General features: G+C 38.7%; 1 protein-coding gene across 1 annotated transcript in view; it reads left to right on the top strand.

Annotated features, from left to right (window-relative positions):
- LOC124802517 (excitatory amino acid transporter 2) overlaps positions 1-7,644 on the top strand; it is a 294,422-nt gene extending 286,778 nt beyond the window's left edge. The window contains exon 11 of the mRNA XM_047263357.1: positions 6,287-7,644. Coding sequence (XP_047119313.1) covers positions 6,287-6,424 — 138 coding nt within the window. The 3' untranslated portion in view covers positions 6,425-7,644. The remainder of the gene's footprint in view (positions 1-6,286) is intronic.
- The last annotated feature ends 19,082 nt before the right edge of the window (positions 7,645-26,726 follow it).

The raw sequence follows: 26,726 nt of genomic DNA, 5'->3' as shown, positions 1-26,726 counted from the left end.
CACCATATCCTAGTGAACGACCTACAAGGTGCAGAAAATCTGTCCTTCTGGAGGATTTTTGGTACCTCGCCAGGGCAAGGAACGGAGTATGACACCACAAAATGTAAATACAAATGTAACCAGTTCTCATCCTCATCCTCATCACCTGCAGATTCTAAGCTTAAACATTCAGTGTCTTAGAAATAAATCATTAGAACTTGAGGTAGCTATGAACAGTGCAAATATTGACTGCATGTGCATTGTGGAACATTGGTGCAGAAGTTTTGAACTAAGTAGCATTAATATTCATCCGTTTAAGTTGGCAAGCCAATATTGTGGAAAAAATACCAAAAATGGTGGTGTATATATATTTACCAAACCAAGTATCAGCTATAAAAGAAGGTGTGAAGCTGAATCATTGAGTGTGGAAAATCATTTTGAAGCTGCAGCTGTGCAGTTGAATGAAATACAGGGAAAAGTCATAGTCATAGCAATATACAGACCACCTACTGGTGATGCAGACATATTCTTTAACCAATTAGAAATATTGCTTAATGCTCTGTTCACCGATAGAGCCACTGCAGTTGTGTGTGGGGACTTCAATATTAATCTTATGAGTGAAAGTAGGCTAAAAGATCAGTTCCTAAATCTGTTATGTAGTTTCAACCTGGTTCCACGCATACACACACCCACAAGAATAACAAATAATACAGTCAGTCTTATTGATAATATATTTTCAAATGTAGGGCGCACAGAAGTTGAAGTGACAAATACTGATTTGGGATTATCAGACCACAATGCTCTTGTCCTCAAAATCCCTTCAAGGCCACTGAAAGAGAAAAAAACACACTTCATGTATAAAAGAAATTTTTCTACAGAGAACTGTGTAGAATTCATAAATATGCTAACTAATGAGGCTTGGGCAGAAGTACTATCCCTAACAAATACAAATGATGCATATAAAACATTTTATTCCATTTTCATGGGATATTTTGAAATGTGTTTTCCAAAAAAGCTGTCAAAAATCAGGTCACATGGCAATACAAAGCCAAGTTCTTGGATCACAGCTGGCATCAAAACTTCCTGTGGAACTCTAGAGAGACTAATTTCTAAACTGAAAACATCCACAGACCCACAATTCATAGAATATGTCAGGAATCACAAGAGGGTATATAGAAAAGTAATTGCTAAAGCAAAATTCATGAGTAATGATAGTTTTATAAGACAGTCTGCAAACAAATCAAAAGCCATATGGGGTATTGTGAAGACTGAAATGGGGAAGAGTTGTGAAAACCAGGACATTAGCCTCAAAAATTTAAAAAATGTCAATATTAATAAACAAGATTTGCCAAATTATATTAACAATTATTTCATAAATGCAACAACTTCATTAAGCTTAAAATTTACAAACAAAGAAAAACCTGAATATCCAAAAACAGCTTGTAGGATGAGGGTAGAGCCAACAAATGAGGGTTAAGTGTTGAAAGTGATACAAAGCTTGAAACCCAAAATGTCGGCTGGCATAGATGAGGTGCTTGTGTCAAATCATAACAAGGACAGCACCACAAATTGCAAAGCCCTTTGCACACATAGCCAATTTATCATTCAGTGAAGGAGCTTTTCCAGAAAGGCTGAAAATTTCAAAAGTGAAGGACCCACATTGCACATTTTCAGACAAATGCCGACTTTCATAACTACAATACCCGTAATAGCGCAGCACTCCATACTCAGCGAACAAAAAGAACGAATACACAAAGGCATGTGAGCCATATCGGTGCAAAACTGTACAATGCACTGCCAGTCAACATCAGGCAGTTAGAAGATGATGATAAATTTAAAACAGAATTTAAAAAATTTCTAGTAGAACAATGTTTTTATTGTGTAAATGACTGTGTACCTCAATAAATTTTTCTGATGATATTTATAAAGGTAAAATGGAAAATACTCAATATGTACCTAATCATTCATTACCTAATCATTCATTACATTACATACTTAAAGGACAGCTGTTGTGTGATGTAAATATATACTTAAGCAGTGTGGTGTATATAAGGACTTGCCGTTTAGGGAGGACAAAACTAAAACCTTATGAAAAACAGACTATGCATTTAAAATAACAAGCAGGGATGTATATAGGCTATATTACTTACATTGTATTATTATTAACCTCATTGTATTATTTTGTTTTGTACTTTTTTACGTATATATTGTTTGTGTCCATTTCTTTGAAATGGCTTGACGACATCCATACAATATTTATTGTCAACAGATGGATAAATAAAATAAATAAATTATGAAGTGTCATATTCATGATCTATGGAGCAAGTACTAATCTAATCTAATCTGGAGACTACCCACTATAACAGACTGCTCTGCGCATCAGCCCCGGATCTGCGATATTTGCTAAACAGATCAATACACACAAAAAAAAATCGATTTTTCAAAAATATGTTCGTCTTGTAGCGCACACCTTTCTGAAAAGTCTGAAACATAAAACATATGTGTTCAAGGAAATGTAAGACATGTTATTTGGTCTTAAGTGTGCCAAAGTGCAGTGCCATGCCTCTTCATACAGCATTCTTCTATCGCGCATTACTGTATTTCGCTCTGCGGAATTGAAAGGTGTATATTTTGTAATGGATGCCATCAAACTATATTCAGGACAGTGGAAATTGAAATGTCGTGTGGTGCCTCTCCTGCTCGCAGTCGGCTGGTTTGACAGCCTGCCCCTTTTTTTTTTTTTTTTTTTTTTTTTTTTTAAAGAAAAGTCTTCAGAAATTTTGCACTCTTTATTGCCTATTAGCTAATAACTTGCTGTTTTGTGTGACAAAATTAAATATAGGATACGTAAAACCAATAAAGAGAAGAGACAAGCAAGAAAGTATACATTTCTTCAATCCTTAGATCCTAGCATTTTTTCCCCCTCTCTAATCTTGCTACAGCTTTACATGGCGCGCTTTCCTTTATGCAAAAGAATGTATTAAGTCATCAAAGTTCGTCAAACGTTTTGCTACATGAAAATGTGAAATGTCGTTATCTAATACTGAAAAAGCTCTTAATACAAATATGCCCAAGACTGATGTGGTTTCTCGAACTGATCACATCTAGTTTGTCACTATCTGCTAGGTAAAACAAAATAGGCCTTTCTAATATTGCAGCAATTTTGCAACACACTAAATAAACGAAACTGTTTTGGCACAAATGGTCATTTTTATAACACAACAGAATATAATTCATGAAGTACCAATATCAAATGCCTGTTAAGCCAAGCAAAAAGCTGTATGTAAGGAAATAGTTTCACATTTCATTCATATGCACCAGTTTCTCAAGCATGAGATCGAAAAGTAGTATTACGAAATTTTTATACGAATTTGAAATCGTCTTATTCTTCCATAATTTGTATGATGTCCCCATTTCTTCTCCTACCTAGTTCTAATAAACAAATCACCACCAATTTTGTAGCTTTTCCTGCCATTGTCAAAATTTGTTCGCCGATTAACTTCACTAACCCTACCGGAATCACAGATTTAGCTATCCCGCGATTATTTTCCGGTTAGTCGTTATTATATGTTTGTACAACACGTTTCCCACGTTACTTCCAGAATAGAACTTACGCACCTACTAGCCAGGGACTGTACAACTGGTCCTTACTAGTGTAGTGATCTGGCCATAAATTTTGTCAAAATTTCATTTTCTTGGGTAGACTGAGAAGATAATACTTAATCTTTCTCACCTCTTATTCCTGTTAGTTGTTTATTTCCATTCTGGTAGTCTGAATCCATGGATTTTGCTAGTAATTATAACATCGCTGAACATTCGCAAACCCAATCATCCACATAATCGGACAGTGTTTGGTATTCATGCGTCCGGCTTTACTCTGCTCAGCTCGTATAGCCCCGTCCCCTTCTGTCTGCAGAAAGTTTATTTCTAGATGTGACATGTATTCTCCTGACAGAGAAATCATGTACACTATGCACGCATTCAAAAATCAACTTATGATTCGTTCAGAAATCAACTTAAAATTTGTTCAAAAACCAACAGGGATGTGTTTCAAAATCATATAAATAATCGATAGACCATAGTGTGCTGGATGCTTGGCACTTTGTGAAACAAGTTTCTTTTCCTCAAGAATATGAATTTGGCGTCCACTTTTCCCGCTAGCATTTAGCTGCTTGCTGCGACTGCTTGCACAGCTAACGGAGAATCTACCACTCAAACGCGACTCAACTGCACATGCGCATGAGCCCACTCGTAGCTGCTAAAATGAATCTAATGTAAACAGTTGTGACTTCACACTCATCGGAGGCAATTTGTTGTTATGAAGCACTGCATAGTCTTCCTAAAACCTTTGACACATTTTGCTGTTGGCAGACGCTTGCGTGAGCACTGTGTCATTGCTGTATATGGCGCCTTTCCTTTGCAATTTATGTTTTATTGTTGAATATTATTCTGCAGTAGCGGGATACAGTAATATAGAGTATGGGTTCTTATGTCAAAATTACAAAAATTTACCAGAAAAGTAAAACAATGAAAAATTCATGGAATTCTAAAAAATTCCCGGTTTTCTCCCGGATTAAAAAGTTCCCGATTTTTTTCCGGATGTCCCTTTTGCCCCAGGTCATATACACCATGACAATGTCAAACAATGTGGTTAACTGCATTCCACGAGTTTGTTTTTGTCTGCATTCATGAACTGTGGTTTTCTTTTTTTTTTTTTTTTTTTCGACGTATAGTGGACAAAACATTATTATAAAGGTAAACAGGATCTTTTTTTATAAGATCTTCTCGTCTGCAGAATCCTGACGATGCACTTTAGGAACATGATGGTATAAAACTCTCAGGGTCCTTAGAAAACCTAAAAAAAGACATGTGGTATCTTCTTCTTCTTCTTCTTGTTTGCTGCAATTTATTGTGGTACACTATGCTTCCATTTGTAAAATCATTGTACAAACCAAAATAATTAATTACTTTTCGTTTTCACGATTGCGCCTAACTCGGAGTTCAACTTACTGGCCACTTGGCGTGCTGCTGGCACAGCAGGCAAAAAAATAGAGGCGAAGTGTTGCGACTGTTATGTTACATTGTGGTAAAATTCTTTGTCAGAGTATCAGTTCTTACCAGTCAAAATTACAAAAAATTAACTTAAGACTAAAGCAATGAAAAAATTCCTGGAATTATAAAAAAAAATTCCCAGTTGTCCCGGAGCGTATGTACCCTGCTTGTGTAGTATGCATTTCTGCCGTTAGACATCGGATAGTGCAACTCGTTGTCAGTTCCGTGCCACCTATGTTGCCAGTGTTGTTGACCTGGCTTGTTAAGTTCACCTGCAGTGATTGTTTTTGTCAGCGCTCTTTTGTTCTTGTTTGGTTTTTTGTGATTGCAAGTTCAAGTGAACAAAGTGCAGATGTGAAATTTTCTTTTCTACTCTGTAAAAATGCTGCTGAACCTGTTCTGATGTTGAAAACAGCTTACCAAGCAGACACTATGGGAGAAATGAAGTGCATGAGTGGTTTCTCAATGTAAAAATGGCAACATGTCGCTTGGTGACAAACCTCATTCTAGACATCCATTAACTGCCCGAATCGACGAAAGTATCAAAAAAATTAGAGAGCTTGTGCTCATAGACCACCAATAAAATCTTTTATTTGGAAGTTTTAAGAAGATTGCACAACAGTGTGCAGATTAGATTAGATTAAATTAGATTAGATTAGATTAGTACTTGTTCCATAGATCATGAATATGACACTTCGTAATGATGTGGAATGTGTCAGGTTAATAAAAGATGTCTATACAAGATATTACATTAGACAAAAAATTACATGAAACTCAATATTCTTAATTTTTTATTATTTCTATGCATCAAAAAATACCCGGTTTGTGGCAGACAGGAGATTGGTTCACACACCTGCACACACAACCATCTCTCGTAGACACTATTGGCTAAAAATGTCAAGGTTCTGCTGCCCCATGCACCTCCCTCACCTCACCCGACTCAATGCAACTTTGTCTTACTTCCACGCATGAAAAGGGGCATGAAAGGACACCGTTTTGGCAACACTGGAGAAATCAAGAAAAAACTAGGGAGAAACTGTTGGCCATTTCTGAAGATGACGAAAACTTTTTGAGGAGTGGAAGCACCAGTGGGACAAATGTATTAGTTGTAATAGAGAGTATTTTGAAGAGGATAAGGTTGTATTGTAAACAATTTGAAAATGTATTTTTTAAATTTTTTTATAACCCCTCGTATGCCATAGTGTTGTTATGTGCAGAGAGAGATTTTCTATTCTATTACTGCTTTTTTTTCCAGCCTGATCGTGTGTTGATTCAAAATAACCATCTTCTTCCTGTTCATCTTAGTGATTGTGGTGAAAAGACTGTGGAACCTGAAATTATAGTTGTAGAAGTTCAAGCACACTTGAAAAATGGCAACGTTAGAAACCTGTAAATTTTATACAATTATCATAACTTACAGTATGTGCAATTCCATGATACTGAATGTATGGTATCATAAGTTTATAGCTCTTTTAGTTTAGTCAAGAATAGTTTAAAAAGTATTTCATAATGATTGTGTAGGTCTGTGATAAATATCAGGAACCATATTTAGGAAGTATTCTTATAATGTAAAATATGTTGTAGTATTATTGTGACTGATTGAGAACCTGTAAAAAAAAAAAAAGGCAGACATCAAGACAGCAACAAATGAACTGGAGAATTATAAAAGCAGTCTTTCATATAATCTACATATACTACATAGTGAGGAAATAAGTATACAACACACCCAGTACTTACTTATAATATGAACAATATCACCCTTTTGCTCCACCGCTAACTGAGAAGCAAAATTCACACATATCATCAGAAATCTGTAATTGTCGCAGTCAGCACTTCTCTAGTGTGTGAATATTTAAGCAGGTTTTTGTCACCAGCATTCTCTCTGGATCTCTATGCAACTCAAATTTATTTGGATGATAGTGTTTTTTAACATCAATGTAACTGTGTTTATAAACTAAATGTCCCACAACTATATTTTGCAAATCTGTGCGCGACAAAAATTTGAATTTAATATTAGCCATTCAATAACTCCAATAATGAAAACAATAATGCAAAATGTACTAACCAGGTGGTTATTTCTAATATTTGTAATTCCCCATTCAGTGCTGCATTGTGCACTAATGCTTTTTTGTCACACACCGACTTATTTGCTCGTAATTATTTCAAGATACTTGTATTGTGTGTCTCCTCATTTTCTATAAAATAAATGTTACTAGTACCTGACAGAAAGAGTGACAAATAAAAGGAGAGGTTATAACATGACCATCCTATTCCACCTCCCCCTCCCCTACCAGGCTGTCATTTTACAGTATTATATAGTAGGAATTTATCTGATGTTTTCACAGCCTCAATGATTGATGGAATGTTTTGGGTTAGAAATACAAAAACTTGAAATCATTAATTTGTTGTTCACTGTCATTTTCTCTATCATAAATGGAAAATACTTAGTTGTGCCACCCAATTGTCTGACATTATTGTAGCTGTATTCTCCAGTTAATTTTGATGTATTTGACTTATATGTGATGTTCATAGTACCTGAATACCCTCATGACATTCAATGCAACTGTATTATTACATTTACATACATTCATGTAAATAAATAATTTTATTGAATCATTATTGAAGTTAATTGAAAACATATTGACTCTTCTTTGTAATTGTAATGCAATTCTAAGGTATAGAGAGAGAGATGGGTAATAGTGAATATGTACAAGAACCAAGATGTAGCAGTAAGAGTGGATGACCAAGAATGAAATGCTCAAATTAAAGAGAGTGTAAGGCAATGATGTAGTCTTTCACCCCTACTGTTGAATCTATACACAAAAAGCAATGACAGAAATAAAAGAAACATTCAAGAGGGGGATTAAAATTCAGAGTGAAAGGATATCAATCACATTCTCTACCAGGGTTTCGATTACCTCTCGTCATTGCCCTAAAATGAGAAATATACTACCCACTATCCTTCCTGTCCCTCCCACATTGTTATTCCACTGCCCACCGAACCGAGAAAATATTCTGAGGATATCCATCTCTGTCCCCAACCCTTGCCTCATGGCCCATATACCTGAAATAGACCTAGATGGAAGACCTATCCCATACATCTTCCCATGACCACCTTCTCAAGTCCAGTCACAAGCATTGCTTAGCCCGTCAGAAGAGAACTACCTGTGAAAGCAGTCACATGATCTACAAGCTAAGCTACAACCACTATGCTGTGTTCCATGTGGGCATGACAACCACGAAGCTGCCTGTCCACATGAATGGCCACTGACAAACAGTGGCCAAGAAACAGCTGGATCACTGAGTTGCTGAACACACTGCCCAACTCAATGTTCTGCACTTCAGTAACTGCTTCACAGTCTGTGCCATGTGCATGCACCAACTCTAGTCTTTCTGAACTGCGCCAGTGGGAACTCTCCTTGCAATATATACTACGTCCCTGTGGCTGGCCTCAACCTACATTAGTTACTGTCCTTCACACACCTATTCCCTTCCCTCTTCCCACTCCAGCACTACACAGCCCTCTATTCCACCAGCACACTTAGTCTTTTTACTTCTCTCCTTTTTCGCTCTGTATTCAGATATTCTAAAAAGCCATATTCACACTTACGTGAGGCCAAACAACAAAATTATCGAATGCTTTGGTTAGATGATATTCAATAGCTATTAAGTAATCATCTGTTTTTATTTGAACCTCAAAATCTACCAAAAGTACAAACTAGAACAAGTCATGTGCGTGAAAAATATAAAATACGAACATACCTATTACGAATTTTGCACTTTAGATTTTTCTTGTACATTACGTATATATTTCTGTACTTTTGGTAGTTACCATATGAGCATGATTCACAACTGATAGCAGCAGATATAAAGGTTCAGATAAAGGCAAGTGATAGTCAAAATGTGTTTTTCCAGAAGCAAAAGTATCATCTGTTTATCTGAAAAAATGGGGAGGTTTCATGCTACTGACTCAGACACATTCCTCAAAGTCTTCCATAAACAAACTGGCAATAATAGGTGACAAGAGACTTCCCATCACAGCTCTGTCTGTCTGGTCATTGAATAAAAGGTATATGGAAGTCAACACATGTCAAACAGATTAGTTAGATCAACACCAAATCCATCCTCGATTAACCATAATGATTTAGACACAGGAACACGATTGAAGAGAGATACCACATCAATGCTTACAAAAATACCCCTGTACATTCAAATGAAATCTCTCTCATAGATGTAAGAAATCTGCCAAGTTCTTAATGTGGAAGTGCTGAGTCGCAGATAGGCACAACAAAAAGACTGTTCCAAATAAAGCTCTCAGTCCGAAAGGAAGGCCTTCGTCAAATACACACACACACACACACACACACACACACACACACACACACACACACACACACACACACCGCAAACGCAATTACCACACAGTTGTGTTTGCATGTGCGTGAGAGTGTGTGTGTGTGTGTGTGTGTGTGTGTGTGTGTGTGAGAGTGTGTGTGTGTGTGTGTGTGTGTGTGTGTGTCGTCTATTTTTGACAAAGGCCTTACGGGCCAACAGGTTTATTTGGAACAGTCTTCTTGTTGAGCCTATCTGTGACTCAGCATCTCCACTATATGGTGAGTAGCAACTTTCCTTTTCATAATATTTTTATATTCCATCCTGGATTTTCCACTGTTCAAGTTCTTAATGTGTTGCATACACCAACCTACTAATGGGTTCAATAGAATGGTAAGGTGTTTTGCTACACATTATGTTGAACCACGAATGTTATTGACAACGAGCCTAAGACTACCGCCTTCCTTGAGCACCTTCAGAAGGCTATGTAATCTAGATTAGAGGGATTACATTTGAATGATGCTGATATTTTGATGTGCTCTCTTTCTCCATTTGTGTTCCTGAATCTGACTCATTACAGTCAACTGAGGTTTGATTGAGTTTGAAGTAATGACCATATTTTGGCATGCCTGTTCAATGAACAGTATTATGAAAAGACTAAAGTGGTTGCGATGGAAAACCCTTTGTCACCTGCTATTGCCAATTTGTACACAGAAAACATCGAGGAACATGCCTTGGAGTTTGTGGCACTGACAGCTACAGTATTTTCAGATATGTAGAAGGTACTTTCCTTGTTTGGCCTCATAAAAGTAAGGATTTAAATGATCTTTCAGAACAACTAGATTCAATGTATCAAAATATTAGTTTCCCCTTCCTCGACATGTTGAACAGGAAGAAGGCTGATGGTACAATGGGACATGTTTATAGGACAATCACACAGCCTTATATCTACAGGTTGATAGTCGTTACCATCAGGCTCAGCACAAAGGAGTCTTTCATATCATGGTTCACGGGGACCATGTCGTCTCAGACCCTGAAAGTTTGTCGCTAAGTTAGGCCTTCTTGGAGCTGCCTTTTATCAGTATGGTTATTTATTTATTTACACGTCAAGTTCTGTAGGACCAAATTGAGGAGCAAATCTCCAAGGTCTTGGAACATGTCAGTAGATGAAATTACATCATTAAAGTAACAACAGATAAAAAGAAAATGTTCATGAACATGAAAAAGTCAGTCCATAAGTTTAAGTAAACGCAATCAACAATACAACAAGAATCAGCTTACTTTTTCAAGGAACTACAGGAGTGACCCATTAGAAACTCTTCAGTTTTGATTTGAAAGCACTAGCAATACTGTTAATATTTTTTAATTCGATTGGTAGCTTATTGAAAATGGATGCAGCAGTATACTGCCCACCTTTCTGTACAAGAGTTAAGGAAGTCCGACCCAAATGCAGGTTTGATTTCTGCTGAGTATTCACCGAGTGAAAGCTGCTTAGTCTTGGGAATATTGTTAGCAAGAAATGACAGTAAGGAAGATATATATTGAGAGGCCAATGTCAATATACCCAGACTCATGAACAGGGGTCGACAAGAGGTTCGTGGACTTGGACTACTTATTGCCTGAACCGCCCATTTCTGAGCGAAAAATATCCTTTTAAAATGGGGAGAGTTAAATATAATACCATACTACATAAGCAAATGAATATAAGCAAAGTAGACTAATTTTCATGTCGAAGGATCACTCACTTCAGATACTGTTTGAATAGAAAAAATTGCAGCATTAAGTCTTTGAACAAGATCCTGAACATGTGCTTTCCATGACAGTTTACTATCTATCTGAACACCTTGAAATTTGAAATGTTCAGTTTCACTAATCATATACCAATTCTGTGAAATTAAAACATCAGGTTTTGTTGAACTGTGTGTTAGAAACTGTAAAAAAGTGAGTCTTAATGTGATTTAGCATTAGTTTATTTTCTACAAGCCATGAACTTAGGCCATGAACTGCACTATTTGAAACCGAGCCAATGTTGCACACAGCATCCTTTACTGCCAAGCATCATCAGCAAATTAGAAATATTTTAGAGTTGCCCATAATACTAGAGGGCATATCGTTTATATAAATAAGGAACAAGAGTGGCCCCAACACTGATCCCTGGGGCACCCCCTACTTGACTGTACCCCACTCAGATCCCACATCACAGCCATTCTCAACATTGTGAATAATAACCTTTTGCTGTCAGTTGCTAAAGTAATAGGTGAACCAATTGTGAGCTGCACCCCGTATTCTGTAATGGTCCAACTTCTGGAGCAATATTTTGTGATTAACACAATCAAATGCCTTAGTTAAATAAAAAAATATGCCTAGCGTTTGAAACCTTTTGTTTTACCCATCCAGTACCTCACAGAGAAAATAGAATACAGGATTTTCAGTTGTTAAACAATTTTTAAAGCCAAACTACATTTCATAGTAAATCATGTTATATAAAATGATCAATTATACTTACATACACAGCCTTTTCAATAAGTTTAGCAAACACTGATGGCATAGAAATAGGTCTAAAATTGCCTACATTATCCCTTTCTCCCTTTTTATAAAACTGCTTTACTACCGAGTATTTGAATTGTTCAGGAAACTGACCATTCCGAAAGGAAAAATTACAAATATGGCTAAATACAGGGCTACCATGTGGAGCACAGTACTTTAATATTCTGCTAGGCACTCCATCATAACCATGAGAGTCCTTAGTCTTCAATGATTTAATTATTGACTCAATCTCCCCCTTGTCTGTATCACAGAGGAGTACTTCAGACATCAATCTCGGAAAGACATTTGCCAAGAGAGTTATATGATTCTCTGTAGAAGCTAAGTTTTTATTTAATTCACCAGCAATGTTCAGAAAAGGCATATCAGATACATGTTTTGCTGTCGACCAACCATGAAACAATTGAGTCGTGATGATAATGAGATGGCACCGGAATCTAAAGTCTCCTTGCCTTATGCAGGAAGCATTTCAAACAGGATTGGTTGTATTTTGTAGAGATATGATGCAAAATGTATTGACCACCTTCACAGATTAGGGCTCTTTAGAATCTATAAGGGATGAATGTGGTTTGCATAAAGTGGGTATTTATTGTATTGCTTGCAGTTATGGCACATAATATACAGGGTGTTTATAAATTAATATTGGGGTTTTAATGCTTTATAATATTTATTACCTCAAACTTACGGTTATAAATGATATGTCAAATGAAAGAGCAACTCAGAGTTTTACCAAGAACCTTATAAATGTTCAATGTGAGCACCATTTGTCACACGGCACTCATCAAGTCTATAGCCGAGTTCTTCCCAAACGTTAATAAGTGTGTCTTCAGTGATCGTAGCAACAGCTGCTTCAATCTGGTTTCTTAATTCAGGGGGGTCTGCTGGTAGCGGAGGCATGTACACACGATCCTTGATGAACCCCCAAAGGAAAAAAATCGAATGTTGTTAGGTTGGGTGAACACAGAGGCCATGCAAAGCAAGGCCTGTCATTGGGCCCCTTGTGGCCTAACCAGCACTTGGGTGAAGTGAAGTTCAACCAGTCGCATACTTCGCTATGCCAGTGAGGTTTATAAGCTTCTTGGTAAAACTGTTTCAGTTGCTCTTTCATTTGACATATCATTTATAACAGTAAGTTTAATATAATAAATATTTTAAAGCATTAAAACCCCGATATTCATTTATAAACACCATGTTTTGGTCAGACCAGCAGGACCGTGGAGGACTGGTGTATTGAGTACAAGTGTCACACAAACACTAACAGCAGCCCAGCAAATCTGCTATTGCAGAACATTGACTTGGCACTGGTCATGCTCTTAGAATATAACAACACAGAGATACTGGCAACCACTTCCAGTTATTGGGATATTGTTATTACAGAAAGAGTTGAAATTAAATTAGCAAGTGATCTTATAAACAGGGATAGAGGTTTTCACTTGTATTATGTGTGGAATACTATTCTTCACCAATCAACAAACATAGGGCCAGAGTTAACAGTACCTTACCCAATGCTTTTCATACAAATGCCTTAAATTTCCTTGTACAGAACTTTCTCACTGCTTTTGTGCCTTGAAAATGACAGGGTGAGCACCTGTCAAAATATCGGTGGCTGTCGAAGATATCACTGGCTGCATACCCTTAAGTAATTTGAATATTTTATGTTGTTGTTGTTGTTGTTGTTGTGGTCTTCAGTCCTGAGACTGGTTTGATGCAGCTCTCCATGCTACTCTATCCTGTGCAAGCTGCTTCATCTCCCAGTACGTACTGCAGCCTACATCCTTCTGAATCTGCTTAGTGAATTCATCTCTTGGTCTCCCTCTACGATTTTTACCCTCCACGCTGCCCACCAGTATTAAATTGGTGATCCCTTGATGCCTCAGAACATGTCCTACAAACCGATCCCTTCTTCTTGTCAAGTTGTGCCACAAACTCCTCTTCTCTGCAATTCTATTCAATACCTCCTCATTAGTTATGTGATCTACCCATCTAATCTTCAGCATTCTTCTGTAGCACCACGTTTCAAAAGCTTCTATTCTCTTCTTGTCTAAACTATTTATTGTCCATGTTTCACTTCCATACATGGCTACACTCCATACAAATACTTTCAGAAAAGACTTCCTGACACTTAAATCTATACTCAATGTCAACAAATTTCTCTTCTTCAGAAACGCTTTTCTTGCCATTGCCAGTCTACATTTTATATCCTCTCTACTTCAACTATCATCAGTTATTTTGCTCCCCAAGTAGCAAAACTCTTTTACTACTTTAAGTGCCTCGTTTCCTAATCTAATTCCGTCACCATCACCCGAGTTAACTCGACTACATTCCATTATCCTCGTTTTGCTTTTGTTGATGTTCATCTTATATCCTCCTTTCAAGACACTGTCCATTCCGTTCAACTGCTCTTCCAAGTCCTTTGCTGTCTTTGAAAGAATTACAATGTCATCGGCGAACCTCAAAGTTTTTATTTCTTCTCCATGGATTGTAATACCTACTCCGAATTTTTCTTTTGTTTCCTTTCATGCTTGCTCAATATACAGATTGAATTACATCGGGGAGGGGCTACAACCCTGTCTTACTCCCTTCCCAACCACTGCTTTTCTTTCATGTCCCTCGACTCTTATAACTGCCATCTGGTTTCTGTACAAATTGTAAATAGCCTTTCGCTCCCTGTATTTGACCCCTGTCACATTCAGAATTTGAAAGAGAGTATTCCAGTCAAATTGTCAAAAGCTTTCTCTAAGCCTACAAATGCTAGAAACGTAGGTTTGCCTTTCCTTAATCTAGCTTCTAAGATAAGTCGTAGCGTCAGTATTGCCTTACGTGTTCCAATATTTCTACGGAATCTAAACTGATCTTCCCCGAGGTCGGCTTCTACCAGTTTTTCCATTCGTCTGTAAAGTTTCGTGTTAGTATTTTGCAGCTGTGACTTATTAAACTGACAGTTCGGTAATTTTCACATCTGTCAACACCTGCTTTCTTTGGGATTGGAATTATTATATTCTTCTTGAAGTCTGAGGGTATTTCGCCTGTCTCATACGTCTTGCCCACCAGATGGTAGAGTTTTGTCAGGACTGGCTCTCCCAAGGCTGTCAGTAGTTCTAATGGAATGTTGTCTACTCCCGGGGCCTTGTTTCGACTCAGGTCTTTCAGTGCTCTATCAAACTCTTCACGCAGTATCGTATCTCTCATTTCATCTTCATCTACTTCCCCTTCCATTTCTATACTAGTCCCCTCAAGTACATCACCCTTGTATAGACCGTCTATATACTCCTTCCACCTTTCTGCTTTCCCTTCTTTGCTTAGATCTGGGTTTCCATCTGAGCTCTTGATATTCATACAAGTGGTTCTCTTTTCTCCAAATGTCTCTTTAATTTTCCTGTAGGCAGTATCTATCTTACTCCTAGTGAGATAAGCCTCTACATCCTTCTCTAGCTATCCCTGCTTAGCCGTTTTGCACTTCCTGTCGATCTCATTTTTGAGACGTTTGTATTCCTTTTCGCCTGCTTCATTTACTGCATTTTTGTATTTTCTCCTTTCGTCAATTAAATTCAATATTTCTTCTGTTACCCAAGGATTTCTACTGGCCCTTGTCTTTTTACCTACTTGATCCTCTGCTGCCTTCACTACTTCAGTCCTCAAAGCTCCCCATTCTTCATCTACTGTATTTCTTTCCCCTGTTCTTGTCAATTGTTTCCTTATGCTCTCCCTGAAACTCTGTACAACCTCTGGTTTAGTCAGTTTATCCAGGTCCCATTTCCTTAAATTGCCACCTTTCTGCAGTTTCTTCAATTTGAATCTACAGTTCATAACCAATGGATTGTGGTTAGAGTCCACATCCGCCCCTGGAAATGTCTTACAGTTTAAAACCTGGTTCCTAAATCTCTGTCTTACCATTACATAATCGGTCTGAAACCTGTCAGTATCTCCAGGTTTCTTCCATGTATACAACCTTCTTTTATGATTCTTGAAGTAAGTATTAGCTATGATTAAGTTATGCTCTGTGCAAAATTCTACCAGGCGGCTTCCTCTTTCATTTCTTACCCCCAATCCATATTCACCTACTACGTTTCCTTCTCTTCCTTTTCCTACTATCGAATTCCAGTCACACATGACTATTAAATTTTCGTCTCCCTTCACTATCTGAATAATTTTTTTTATCTCATCATACATTTCTTCATCATCTGCAGAGTTAGTTGGCATATAAACTAGTACTACTGTAGTAGGTGTGGGCTTCGTGTCTATCTTGGCCACAATAAGGCGTTCACTATGCTGTTTGTAGTAGATTACCCGCACTCCTATTTTTTTATTCATTATTAAACCTACTCCTGCATTACCCCTATTTGATTTTGTATTTATAACCCTGTAGTCACCTGACCAAAAGTCTTGTTCCTCCTGCTACCAAACTTCGCTAATTCCCACTATATCTAACTTTAACCTATCCATTTCACTTTTTAAATTTTCTAACCTACCTGCCCGATTAAGGGATCAGACATTCAACGCTCCGATCCGTAGAATGCCAGTTTTCTTTCTCCTGATAATGACGTCCTCTTGATTAGTCACCACCCGGAGATCCGAATGGGGGACTATTTTTATCCCTGGAATATTTTACCCAAGAGGACGCCATCATCATTTAACCATACAGTAAAGCTGCATACCCTCGGGGAAAAATTACAGCTGTAGTTTCCCCTTGCTTTCAGCTGTTCGCAGTACCAGCACAGCAAGGCCATTTTGGTTAGTGTTACAAGGCCAGATCAGTCAATCATCCAGACTGTTGCCCCTGCAACTACTGAAAAGGCTGCTGCCCCTCTTCAGGAACCACACATTCGTCTGGCCTCTCAACAGATACCCCTCCGTGGTGGTTGCACCTACGGTATGGCTATCTGTATCGCTGAGGCAAGCCTCACCACCAATGGCAAGGTCTATGTTTCATGGGGTTCACGGTTTTATATGTAGAGTCATATTTATCAGTGATACTCTTAGAATACCAGTTGTTTGCCTTGTAGGCTGAGGCTTCTCAAGCTACCATCAAGCTGAATTCGTGGTTTCAAAAGAAGGCTGTAATGTGTTTCAACTTGCATCATAGCAGGAATGAACCTGCTACTGATAACAGAGAACAGAAGATACGTTTACCAGAAAGTATTTACCTCATGTCGCAGTGCTGATCTGAATATCATGTGTTTCAGCCTATTTCATCCACCTCTTCAATTCTCAATGCAGAGACTCTGGCCGGCCGGAGTGGCCAAGCGGTTCTAGGCGCTACAGTCTGGAACCGCGCGACCGCTACGGTCGCAGGTTTGAATCCTGCCTCGGGCATGGATGCGTGTGACATCCTTAGGTTAGTTAGGTTTAAGTAGTTCTAAGTTCTACGGGACTGATGACCTGAGAAGTTAAGTCCCATAGTGCTCAGAGCCATTTGAACCATTTTTTGCAGAGATTCTCTCATGGTGCAACTCCTTTTGATATCACTTATGTAGAAATAAATGTACGAAATTGAAGGGGGTTGGTAGCTTTTATTCCAGTTACTACTCTGAACACATTTTACAAAACTGATTTATTGTAAAATACACCCTCTCTCTATTTCATAATAGTACAATCGTGGTTCTTACTTTTCAATTACTCCTGCCACAAGAGGTCACTTTAGCGAACAGTGACAATCGAACTATATTCTCTTACAATACACTACTAAACATTGTCATTGGAGCTATGGAACATAACAGACTATGGTTTTAATGTCAAGTAGAATATCTCTTGTAATCATAAGCATACTAGTTCATTCTTCTAATTTCAAATAATGCCCTGAAATTCACTCTTGATTTTAGTCATATTACTTTAACAGTCTTTTGCAGTTAGTACGAATAGCTAGACAAGAGCACAAAACTAGCAGTACATTATGTGACTACAAGGTGACACACACAAATGGCAAAATTTGAAGCCGATGATGTAGTCCTGCAGATGTAGCAGAAGTGATGAGGGGAAGATGTCATGCTGTGAAGCCATTTAGCTACCATGGCCCAGTGCAGTGTGTGCAGTTGACATACATTTATTTTACCGACATGGTGATAGTTTGAAAGCTGCTCGACAAAAATTATGGGGCCACTATCAGATCCGCATCTTGGTCAAATTCCGTTACTATATGCAATCATAACTTTGATCTGGAATTTTGAGGACAGTGGTACAGATTTGAAGATAAAGCTTAGTGGAGTTGTACAGTCTGTATGTTCCCCTGACAACAGTGATATCATATAAGCTTTCACCAAAACGAGTTCTCATCATTTGGTGTGGGAATTTGACTCGCCACTACAGCATTCAAAAACTACTTCAGCTTCAATTTCATCAAAAAATTCAGACTGCGCAACAACCAAATCCAAATGACTGTGTTCTACTCCTGTTATTTTGTGAAAAACCAACGCAGCAAATTTCATTCAAAATGTTTGGATGCCAAATAAAACCTATTTTCATTTAAATGGTTACTTCAATAAGGAGAACTTCCATTATTAGGCTCAAAGAAACATATCTCAACTTCACCAGAATTGATTACGCACTAACAAAATTATCATCTGGTGTGCAGTATCCTTTCTTGATGATGGACGAGAAGCTGCTGTGAAGGCTGAATGTTATGTCAACATATCAGATATTTTGGACTCCATGTATTTCCAAATCTTGAAATTCAGCACACCTCGTGTCAATCTCAAAAATGAGATCGACAGGAAGTGCAAAGTGGTTAAGCAGGGATGGCTAGAGGACAAACATAAGGAGGTAGAGGCTTATCTCACTAGGGGTAAGATAGATACAGCCTACAGGAAAATTAAAGAAACCTTTAGAGAAAAGAGAATCTCTTGTATGAATATCAAGAGCTCAGATGGAAACCCAGTTCCAAGCAAAGAAGGGAAAGCAGAAAGGTGGAAGGAGTATATAGAGGGTCTATACAAGGGTGATGTACTTGAGGACAATATTATGGAAATGGAAGAGGATGTAGATGAAAATGAAATGGGAGATATGATACTGCGTGAAGAGTTTGACATAGCACTGAAAGATCTGAGTCGAAACAAGGCCCCGGGAGTAGACAACATTCCATTAGAACTACTGATAGCCTTTGGAGAGCCAGTCCTGACAAAACTCTACCACCTGGTGAGCAAGATGTATGAGACAGTCGAAATACCCTCAGACTTTAAGAGGAATATAATAATTCCACTCCCAAAGAAAGCAGGTGTAGACCGATGTGAAAATTACAAAACTGTCAGTTTAATAAGTCACAGCTGCAAATTACTAACGCGAATTCTTTACAGTCAAATGGAAAAACTGGTAGAAGCCGACCTCGGGGAAGATCAGTTTGGATTCCGTAGAAATATTGGAACACATGAGGCAACACTGACCCTACGACTTATCTTAGAAGAAAGATTAAGGATAGGCAAACCTACATTCCTAGCATTTGTAGACTTAGAGAAAGCTTTTGACAATGCTGACTGGAATACTCTCTTTCAAATTCTAAAGTTGGCAGGGATAAAATACAAGGAGCGAAAGGCTATTTACAATTTGTACAGAAACCAGATGGCAGTTATAAGAGTTGAGGGGCATGAAAGGGAAGCAGTGGTTGGGAAAGGAGTGAGACAGGGTTGTAGCCTCTCCCCGATGTTATTCAATCTGTATATTGAGCAAGCAGTAAAGGAAACAAAAGAAAAATTCGGAGTAGGTATTAAAATTCATGGAGAAGAAGTAAAAACTTAGAACTACTTAAACCTAACTAATCTAAGGACATCAAAGAACCAGGCCAAAAACTTTATAAGTGAATAGTTGGTACTAAGAATAAAGGGGAGGATTGCGTGCCTCAGCGATACAGATGGCCGTACCGTAGGTGCAACCACAACGGAGGGGTATCTATTGAGAGGCCAGACAAATGTGGCTCCTGAAGAGGGGCAGCAGCCTTTTCAGTAGTTGCAGGGGCAACAGTCTGGATGATTGACTGATCTGGACTTGTAACATTAACCAAAACGGCCTTGCTGTGCTGGTACTGCGAACGGCTGAAAGCAAGGGGAAACTACAGCCGTAATTTTTCCCCGAGGACATGCAGCTCTACTGTATGATTAAATGATGATGGTATCCTCTTGGGTAAAATATTCTGGAGGTAAAATAGTCCCCCATTCGGATCTCCGGGCGGGGACTACTCAGGAGGACGTCGTTATCAGGAGAAAGAAAACTGGCGTTCTACGGATCGGAGCGTGGAATGTCAGATCCCTTAATCGGGCAGGTAGATTAGAAAATTTAAAAAGTGAAATGGATAGGTTAAAGTTAGATATAGTGGGAATTAGTGAAGTTCGGTGGCAGGAGGAACAAGACTTTTGGTCAGGTGATTACAGGGTTATAAATACAAAATCAAATAGGGGTAATGCAGGAGTAGGTTTAATAATGAATAAAAAGATAGGAGTGCGGGTTATCTACTACAAACAGCATAATGAACGCATTATTGTGGCCAAGATAGACACAAAGCCCATGCCTACTACAGTAGTACAAGTTTATATGCCAACTAGCTCTGCGGATGATGAAGAAATAGATGATATGTATGACGAGATAAAAGAAATTATTCAGGTAGTGAAGGGAGACGAAAATTTAATAGTCATGGGTGACTGGAATTCGTCAGTAGGAAAAGGGAGAGAAGGAAACATAGTTGGTGAATATGGATTGGGGGGAAGGAATGAAAGAGGAAGCCGTCTGGTAGAATTTTGCACAGAGCATAACTTAATCATAGCTAACACTTGGTTCAAGAATCATGAAAGAAGGTTGTATACATGGAAGAATCCTGGAGATACTAAAAGGTATCAGATAGATTATATAATGGTAAGACAGAGATTTAGGAACCAGGTTTTAAATTGTAAGACATTTCCTGGGGCAGATGTGGATTCTGACCACAATCTATTGGTTACGAACTGCAGATTGAAACTGAAGAAACTGCAAAAAGGTGGGAATTTAAGGAGATGGGACCTGGATAAACTGAAAGAACCAGAGGTTGTAGAGAGTTTCAGGGAGAGCATAAGGGAACAATTGACAGGAATGGGGGAAAGAAATACAGTAGAAGAAGAATGGGTAGCTCTGAGGGATGAAGTGGTGAAGGCAGCAGATGATCAAGTAGGTAAAAAGACGAGGGCTAATAGAAATCCTTGGGTAACAGAAGAAATATTGAATTTAATTGATGAAAGGAGAAAATATAAAAATGCAGTAAATGAAGCAGGCAAAAAGGAATACAAACGTCTCAAAAATGAGATAGACACGAAGTACAAAATGGCTAAGCAGGGATGGTTAGAGGACAAATGTAAGGATGTAGAGGCTTGTCTCACTAGAGGTAAAATAGATACTGCCTACAGGAAAATTAAAGAGACCTTTGGAGAGAAGAGAACCGCTTGTATGAATATCAAGAGCTCAGATGGAAACCCAGTTCTAAGCAAAGAAGGGAAGGCAGAAAGGTGGAAGGAGTATATAGAGGGTTTATACAAGGGCGATGTACTTGAGGACAATATTATGGAAATGGAAGAGGATGTAGATGAAGACGAAATGGAGATAAGATACTGCGTGAAGAGTTTGACAGAGCACTGAAAGACCTGAGTCGAAACAAGGCCCCGGGAGTAGACAACATTCCATTAGAACTACTGATGGCCTCGGGAGAGCCAGTCATGACAAAACTCTACCATCTGGTGAGCACGATGTATGAGACACGCAAAATACCCTCAGACTTCAAGAAGAATATAATAATTCCAATCCCAAAGAAAGCAGGTGTTGACAGATGTGAAAATTACCGAACTATCAGTTTAATAAGTCACAGCTGCAAAATACTAAAGCAAATTCTTTACAAACGAATGGAAAAACTGGTAGAAGCCGACCTCGGGGAAGATCAGTTTGGATTCCGTAGAAATGTTGGAACACGTGGGGCAATACTGACCTTACGACTTATCTTGGAACAAAGATTAAGAAAAGGCAAACCTACGTTTCTAGCATTTGTAGACTTAGAGAAAGCTTTTGACAATGTTGACTGGAATACTCTCTTTCAAAATCTGAAGGTGGCAGGAGTAAAATACAGGGAGCGAAAGGCTATTTACAATTTGTACAGAAACCAGGTGGCAGTAATAAGAGTCGAGGGGCATGAAAGGGAAGCAGTGGTTGGGAAAGGAGTGAGACAGGGTTGTAGCCTCTCCCCGATGTTATTCAATCTGTATATTGAGCAAGCAGTAAAGGAAACAAAAGAAAAATTCGGAGTAGGTATTAAAATTCATGGAGAAGAAGTAAAAACTTTGAGGTTTGCCGATGACATTGTAATTCTGTCAGAGACAGCAAAGGACTTGGAAGAGCAGTTGAACGGAATGGACAGTGTCTTGAAAGGAGGCTATAAGATGAACATCAACAAAAGCAAAACGAGGATAATGGAATGTGGTCGAATTAAGTCGGGTGATGCTGAGGGAATTAGATTAGGAAATGAGACACTTAAAGTAGTAAAGGAGTTTTGCTATTTAGGGAGTAAAATAACCGATGATGGTCGAAGTAGAGAGGATATAAAATGTAGACTGGCAATGGCAAGGAAAGCGTTTCTCAAGAAGAGAAATTTGTTAACATCGAGTATAGATTTAGGTGTCAGGAAGTCATTTCTGAAAATATTTGTATGGAGTGTAGCCATGTATGGAACTGAGACATGGACGATAACTAGTTTGGACAAGAAGAGAATAGAAGCTTTCGAAATGTGGTGCTACAGAAGAATGCTGAAGGTAACGTGGGTAGATCACGTAACTAATGAGGAGGTATTGAATAGGATTGGGGAGAAGAGAAGTTTGTGGCACAACTTGACTAGAAGAAGGGATCGGTTGGTAGGACATGTTTTGAGGCATCAAGGGATCACAAATTTAGCATTGGAGGGCAGCGTGGAGGGTAAAAATCGTAGAAGGAGACCAAGAGATGAATACACTAAGCAGATTCAGAAGGATGTAGGTTGCAGTAGGTACTGGGAGATGAAGAAGCTTGCACAGGATAGAGTAGCATGGAGAGCTGCATCAAACCAGTCTCAGGACTGAAGACCACAACAACAACAAGAATAAAATTTCGTGACTATTATTATTATTATTTTATTCATCATTGTTCTTGGAATACAGGTGCATTTTACATAGCTGTCACAAATTGAAAAAGATTTTGGAATTTATGCAGCAGTTCATTATCTGTGTTAGGGCCTCACATGAAATTCCTCCATACCAACTGGTTCCTCCAACTGAATTATTGTACTCTCCTGGGGTCTCAAATTCACATTCTTAATAGCAGCCCTTTTGTAGTATGAAAATGAAAAATCTTCTGATGGTGAAGCTTGACTCATGAATAAAGTACTCCAATTCAAAGTGAACTGATGCAACTAAGCCTGGGACCTTTCGCAAGGAATCAAAGAATGACTTCAATGTAATTCTTTAATTACAGAAAATGCTTCAGCTCTGCTTGGTATCTGTAACAGCATAACAACTATTATGGATTGAGAGAAACAGAGTATCACCTTGCCTTGAATTTCTTGCTTGGTGTGTATGTAGTACACTTTTGAGTTCAGCAACCGCAAATAGTTGATTTCTAGAGTAACCTGATTGATGATTAGTGCTTCACTAACATTTCCAATTACTAATAGCATTGATAACAATGGGCCTTGGCTTTCTGTTGAACTTCTCTCTGGCATCTCTCAAATTTGTGGGACACTAGTATCACCTCTTGTTTGAATTTACACAATTATTTCTGCTCTGCTCCAACCACAAAGCGAAGAGGTCAGTCTGCTTGTTTATGGGTGGGTAATAAGTTGCAATGTAATTGGAAACCTACATTTCATTGAATAAATAATGGGCAATGTGACACAGTGATACATTAAAGACAAGTACACTATTGGCCATTAAAACTGCTACACCACGAAGATGACGTGCTACAGACGCGAAATTTAACAGACAGGAAGAAGATGCTGTGATATGCAAATGATTAGCTTTCCAGAGCATTCACACAAGGTTGGCGCTGGTGGAGACACCTACAACATGCTGACATGAGGAAAGTTTCCAACCGATTTCTCATACACAAACAGCAGTTGACTGCTGTTGCCTGGTGAAACGTTGTTCTGATGCCTCATGTAAGGAGGAGAAATGCGTACCATCACGTTTCCGACTTTGATAAAGGTCGGATTGTAGCCTATCGCCATTGCGGTTTATCATATTGCGACATTGCTGCTCGCATTGGTCGAGATGCAATGTCTGTTAGAAGAATATGGAATTGGTGGGTTCAGGAGGGTAATACGGAATGCCGTGCTGGATCTCAACGGCCTCGTATCACTAGCAGTCGAGATGACAGACATCTTATCCTCATGGCTGTAACGGATCGTGCAGCCACGTCTTGATCCCTGAGTCAACAGATGGGGACGTTTGCAAGACAACAACCATCTGCACGAATGACGTTTGCAGCAGCATGGACTATCAGTTCGGAGATCGTGGCTGCAGTTACCCTTGATGCTGCATCACAGACAGGAGTGCCTTCGATGGTGTACTCAGCGACGAACCTGGGTGTACGAATGGAAAATGTCATTTTTTTGGATGAATCCAGGTTCTGTTTACAGCATCATGATGGTCGCAATGCATTTGGCGACATCGTGGTGAACACACATTGGAAGCATGTATTCGTCATCGCCATACTGGCGTATCACCTGGCGTGATGGTATGGGGTGCCATTGGTTACACTTCTTGGTCACCTCTTGTTCACATTGACAGCACTTTGAACAGTGGATGTTACATTTCAGATGTGTCATGACCCGTGGCTCTACCCTTCTTTCGATCCCTGCGAAACCCTACATTTCAGGAGGATAATGCACGACCGCATGTTGCAGGTCCTGTACATGCCTTTCTGGATACAGAAAACATTCGACTGCTGCCCTGGCCAGCACATTCTCCAGATCTCTCACCAATTGAAAACATCTGGTCAATGGTGGCCGAGCAACTGGCTCGTCACAATACACCAGTCACTACTCTTGATGAGCTGTGGTATCGTGCTGAAGCTGCATGGGCTGCTGTACCTGTACATGCCATCCAAGCTCTGTTTGACTCAATGCCCAGGTGTATCAAGGCCGTTATTACGGCCAGAGGTGGTTGTTCTGGGTACTGATTTCTCAGGATCTATACACCCAAATTGCGTGAAAATGTAATCACATGTCAGTTTTAGTATAATATATTTGTCCAATGAATACCCGTTTATCATCTGCATTTCTTCTTGGTGTAGCAATTTTAATGGCCAGTAGTGTATGTGTGAGTGTAAACAAATTATGTTTGGATTTGAAGGGGTACATAAAGTACACACCATCACACTCTGTAGAGTACATATGTAGATGAAAACAGGACAGTGACAATAGGAATACTGCCATAACACTCCAAAAAAGCTGAAGCCTCTTCAGTCTCCTGACTTACATATTATGACAATTTTACGTCTTTGTATTCTGCACTAAAAGCAGTCATATTTTAGATAAGAGCAATAAGATGAAGAAACTTCCACAATCCTGGAGCAAAAAACTGACAGTGGAGGCATCAAAACTGATCATTAATGAATGCTTTCAAGGAGCCCTTCTGTGGAAGAAACAAGACATTAGCTTATGATGGCACTTAGTATGACATAATGTATGCTATATGTTTTTTAAGTCTTCTGTGACTACTTCTGAAAATATGATTTTGTATTTTCAACCTTCTCAGTGTGCTGCACATGTCAGTCAGGCATCTATGTTTCCTACTGCTGAACTGCAAGATATATACTCAAAATTAACATGATCAACAAATAATGGAATAACAGTAATAATGTACTTCCCGATTTACAAAAAGCATTTGACTCAGTACCACACATATCCTTATTGCCAAAAGACCAATCATATACGGTAGGTATCAAGTGAAATTTATGACTGGATTGAGGACTTTGGTAAGGAGAAGGCAATATGTTATCTTGGATGTAGAAGTAACTTTGACTGTGCCCCAAGGAAGTGTGTTGGGATCCTTGCTGTTCATGTTGTAGATTAATGACCTTGCAGACAATATTAATGTCAGGCTTTTTGCAGATGATTCAGTTGTCTACAATAAAGTACTATTTGAAAGAAGCTGCATAAATATTCAGTCACATTCAAGATAGCAGAGATTGACAGCTTGTTTTACATGTTCAGAAATGTAAAATTTTGCACTTCACAAACTGAAAAAACATAGTATCCTTTAGCTATAATATCAATGGGTCACTGTTGGATTTGACCAACCCATACAAATACATGGGTGTAACACTTTGTAAGGATATGAAATGAAATGATCACACAGGTTCAGTCATGGGTAAACCAGGTAGTAGACATCAGTTTATTTGTAGAACAATGGGGAAGTGCAATCAGTCTACAAAGGAGACTCATGTGACAGGTTCTATAATATTGCTGAAGTGTGAGGCACCCGTACCAGATAGACCTAACAGGGGATACTGAATGTATAGTCACAAGTTTGTTTAACACACGAGACAGTGGCACAGATATACTGAAGAACTGAACCGTAACACTCTTGGAGATAGACATAAACTACCCCTGGAAAGTCTATTAACAAAGTTTCACAGGGGGAGAGGGAGGGAGAGAGGGAGGGAGGGAGAGAGGGAGAGAGAGGGAGAGAGTGGCATTCTAACCATCATTCCTCAGGTGCTTCATATGTGAATGGAACAGGAAGAAAACCTAACAACTGGTAGAATAGGATTACCCTTTGCCATGCTCCTCGGCTCCACAAATGCATATTTTCCTTCAAATAAAGGAAAGAAATTTTTACAACTACCTCTTA

The sequence above is a fragment of the Schistocerca piceifrons genome, chromosome 6, assembly GCF_021461385.2.
Source record: "Schistocerca piceifrons isolate TAMUIC-IGC-003096 chromosome 6, iqSchPice1.1, whole genome shotgun sequence".
Taxonomy (NCBI): Eukaryota; Metazoa; Arthropoda; class Insecta; order Orthoptera; family Acrididae; genus Schistocerca; species Schistocerca piceifrons.
The sequence above is the reverse complement of the archived record's forward strand: the minus strand, read 5'-3'. Positions and strand labels throughout refer to the sequence as shown.